Consider the following 3,140-nt stretch of genomic DNA (forward strand, 5'->3'; position numbering starts at 1 on the left):
GGCCGGGTTCCACTTCTGAAAGCTTGGGGAAGCCGCTGTGCCTTCCAGGAAAAGTGCTCCGCCTCCCGACGGCAGGCAGAGCCCCCGGCCCGGCTATCTTTCCAGGGCCGAAAGCTAACAGTCAAGACGCGAAACGACGAATTCGGGTCAGGGTGGCAAAGCAAAGCGCTATGACAGTGAGGACGACGTCTAGACGCAAACATACATCAAATCGGGCCGAAGCCCGCTGTCGCCTCGCAGGCTGAACCTGGCACCCGGGGCAACGCGCGACCCCGGGACGAGACGCTCTCGTCCGAACCAAACTACATCCCCCGGCGTGCACTGCAGCGCCCGCCCCTCGCCGGCTGGCGGGGCCCGGGAGGAAGGCGGCCGAGCTGCCCGTCCCGCAGGTCACCTAGGGCCGTTTCGCTGCGGCCTTTCCCCATCCCGGACCCGGCACTTCTCGGGTTCTGCGACTGCCGCTCGCCCCGGCGCGGCACCGCTCCCTCAGGAGTCGCCTAGGTCGCGCAGTCTCCCGACTTCTCGTCAGGCTTTCGCGCCGGCGCTCCAGCAATCACTGGCTGGAGAAGGTGGGCGTTCCGGCTCGGGAGGACCCTGCCGCGGCCCCGGAAGAGCCTCGTCCTGGGCGGCGGTGGTGCGGCGGTCGCCGTTATGGCCACTGGGCTGGGAGGCTGACCGCCAGGCTAGGAGAGGGCCCAGGGCCCCGAATCTCGGTGGCCGCTGCTCGAGCGCGGCCTGCGCCATGGCCTCCTCCGCCGCCTCCTCGGAGCATTTCGAGAAGCTGCACGAGATCTTCCGCGGCCTCCATGAAGACCTCCAAGGGGTGCCCGAGCGGCTGCTGGGGACGGCGGGGACCGGTGAGGCGGGGGTGGGCCACGCCGTGGGGAGCGCAGCCCCGAGCGCTTTGGAAGGAAGATTCCCCCACCTTCCTCCCAGACCCGGGCCCGCGTCTCCTCCCTCCGCGTCCTCAGACACGCCCCCTAGGGCTGGCTTGTCCCAGCCACAGGTCTCCCTGCTGCCACTGAGGGTGAATTGGGGAAGCGCCCAGGGACGGACCTCGGGGTTCAGTTCCCTGGGATCCTTCTATGACCTTCCACATTTTCTCATCTTTTTTCACTGCGGCAAATAGAGCAGAGGGGCTTTTGCATCTGCGGTCCTGTAATGTAGAGTGGGTTTCTTTCGTAGCTGTGTTTGTTTGTTTTATGCATTTAAAAGCACTAGTCTCAAGACAGGTCTAGTTTTCACCAGACTGACAGAGGATCCGTAGCACAGAAAAAGGGTTAAAAACCCAAAGGAGTCATAATTTGCGGGTGTTGGTAAATACCAGTTATTGGAGGGTAGAGAGCTGGCCTTTAAAACCTGATTGTGGCATTTAGATGTGGTCTTGTTTTGAACGTTTTTACTGCTGAGACTGTTTACTACCCTTAATTTCATGATTCAGGTTGCTGCAAGTTCTGTCTGGAGGAGCTAGAGTTTTCTGGCCCTAAATCCATAGGAAAACCTGTATAGTTCTTGGCCTCCGGATATATAGAACTTGGTGGCAAGGACAAAACTTTGTTTTATTGCTTTTATTTAAGAGTCAGAGCTTGGGTGTTTGCTCAACGAATTACTCAAGGTCATAGGAATTGAATGACTGGTGAGAATGAAATTCATGTATTTATATGTATTTATTGTGAGACTGCTGTGTGCTAGGTGCTGTGTGCTAGGTGCTGTGTGCCAGGTGCTGGTGAATTGTGAGGCACCGTTCTAGGTGCTGGTGAATATTGCAAATTACAGTGAAAAAGATACGAACATCCCCATTCTAGTGGGTAGGTGATAAATAATATATAACTCTTAAGAGGCAGCGTTAAAGAATACGGGAAAGTAAATCAGAGTAAAAGAATAGGGGATGGGACTTCAGTTTTATTTTATTATTATTTATTTATTTTTTGAGACAGGGTCTCACTCTGTCACCCAGGCTGGAGTGCAGTGGCATAATCTCGGCTCAGTGCAACCTCCACTTCCCAGATTCAAGCAATTCTCCTGCCTCAGCCTCTGGAGTAATTGGGATTACAGTTGCGCCACCACCCCTCGCTAATTTTTTTTTTTTTTTTGAGACGGAGTCCTGCTCTGTCGCCCAGGCTGGAGTGCAGTGGCGCGATCTCGGCTCACTGCAAGCTCCACCTCCCGGGTTCACGCCATTCTCCTGCCTCAGCCCCCCGAGTAGTTGGGACTACAGGCGCCCACGACCACGCCCGGCTAATTTTTTTTTTTATTTTTAGTAGAGACGGGGTTTCACTGTGTTAGCCAGGATGGTCTCAATCTCCTGACCTTGTGATCCGCCCGCCTCTGCCTCCCAAAGTGCTGGGATTACAGGCGTGAGCCACCGCCCCCGGCTTCCCCCTCGCTCATTTTTTTTGTATTTTTAGTAGAGACAGGGTTTTGCCATGTTGGCCAGGCTGGTCTCTAACTCCTGACCTCAAGTGATCCACCTTCCTTGGGACTTCAGTTTTAAATAGGGTGGTTGTGAAAGTCCTCTCTGAGGAGATGGCATTTGAACAGAGACTTGAATGAAGTGAGGGAGTAAACCAGAAATCTGGGAGAAGTGAGTGTCAGAAGGAGGGAATAGCACTGCAAATGCCTTTAAGCAGAAATGAGCTTGGTGTGTTCAGCGAAGAGCAGGAAGTTCCATGTGTTTGGGATGGAGTGAGCAAAGGAGAATGGTAAGCAGGGCCAGATCATGTAGGGCCTTGTGGACCATGGTGAAAGACTTGTGCCTTTTTCTAAATATGATGGGATGCAGTTAAAAGATATTGTGCAGAAGCATTGTGGGATCTGATTTATGTGATTGAAAAGTAGACTGCAGGCAGGGCATGATGGCTCACACCTGTAATTCCAGCACTTGGGGAAGCCGAGGCGGGCAGATCACTTGAGGTCAGGAGTTCAAGACCAGCCTGGCCAATATGGTGAAACCCCACCTCTACTAAAAATACAAAAATTAGCCGGGCATGGTGTCAGTTGCCTGTAGTCCCAGCTACTCAGGAGGCTGAGGCAGGAGAATTGCTTGAACCCAGGAGGCGGAGGTTGCAGTGAGCCGAGATCATGCCACTGCACTCCAGCCTGGGCAACAGATCGAGACTCTGTCTCAAAAAAAAAAAAAA

General features: G+C 54.1%; 1 protein-coding gene across 3 annotated transcripts in view; it reads left to right on the forward strand.

Annotated features, from left to right (window-relative positions):
* The first annotated feature begins 357 nt into the window (after nt 1–357).
* VTI1B (vesicle transport through interaction with t-SNAREs 1B) overlaps nt 358–3,140 on the forward strand; it is a 25,179-nt gene continuing 22,396 nt past the window's right edge. For 2 of the 3 annotated variants that reach the window (XM_032134690.2, XM_058429468.1), the window contains exon 1: nt 359–857. In XM_032134690.2, the coding sequence (XP_031990581.1) occupies nt 743–857 (115 nt within the window). In that variant the 5' untranslated portion in view covers nt 359–742. Of the gene's footprint in view, nt 858–3,140 lie in introns of all 3 variants that reach the window. The other variant, XM_058429467.1, reaches the window with a different exon arrangement.

This window comes from Hylobates moloch, unplaced genomic scaffold, assembly GCF_009828535.3.
Source record: "Hylobates moloch isolate HMO894 unplaced genomic scaffold, HMol_V3 SCAFFOLD_16, whole genome shotgun sequence".
NCBI lineage: Eukaryota > Metazoa > Chordata > Mammalia > Primates > Hylobatidae > Hylobates > Hylobates moloch.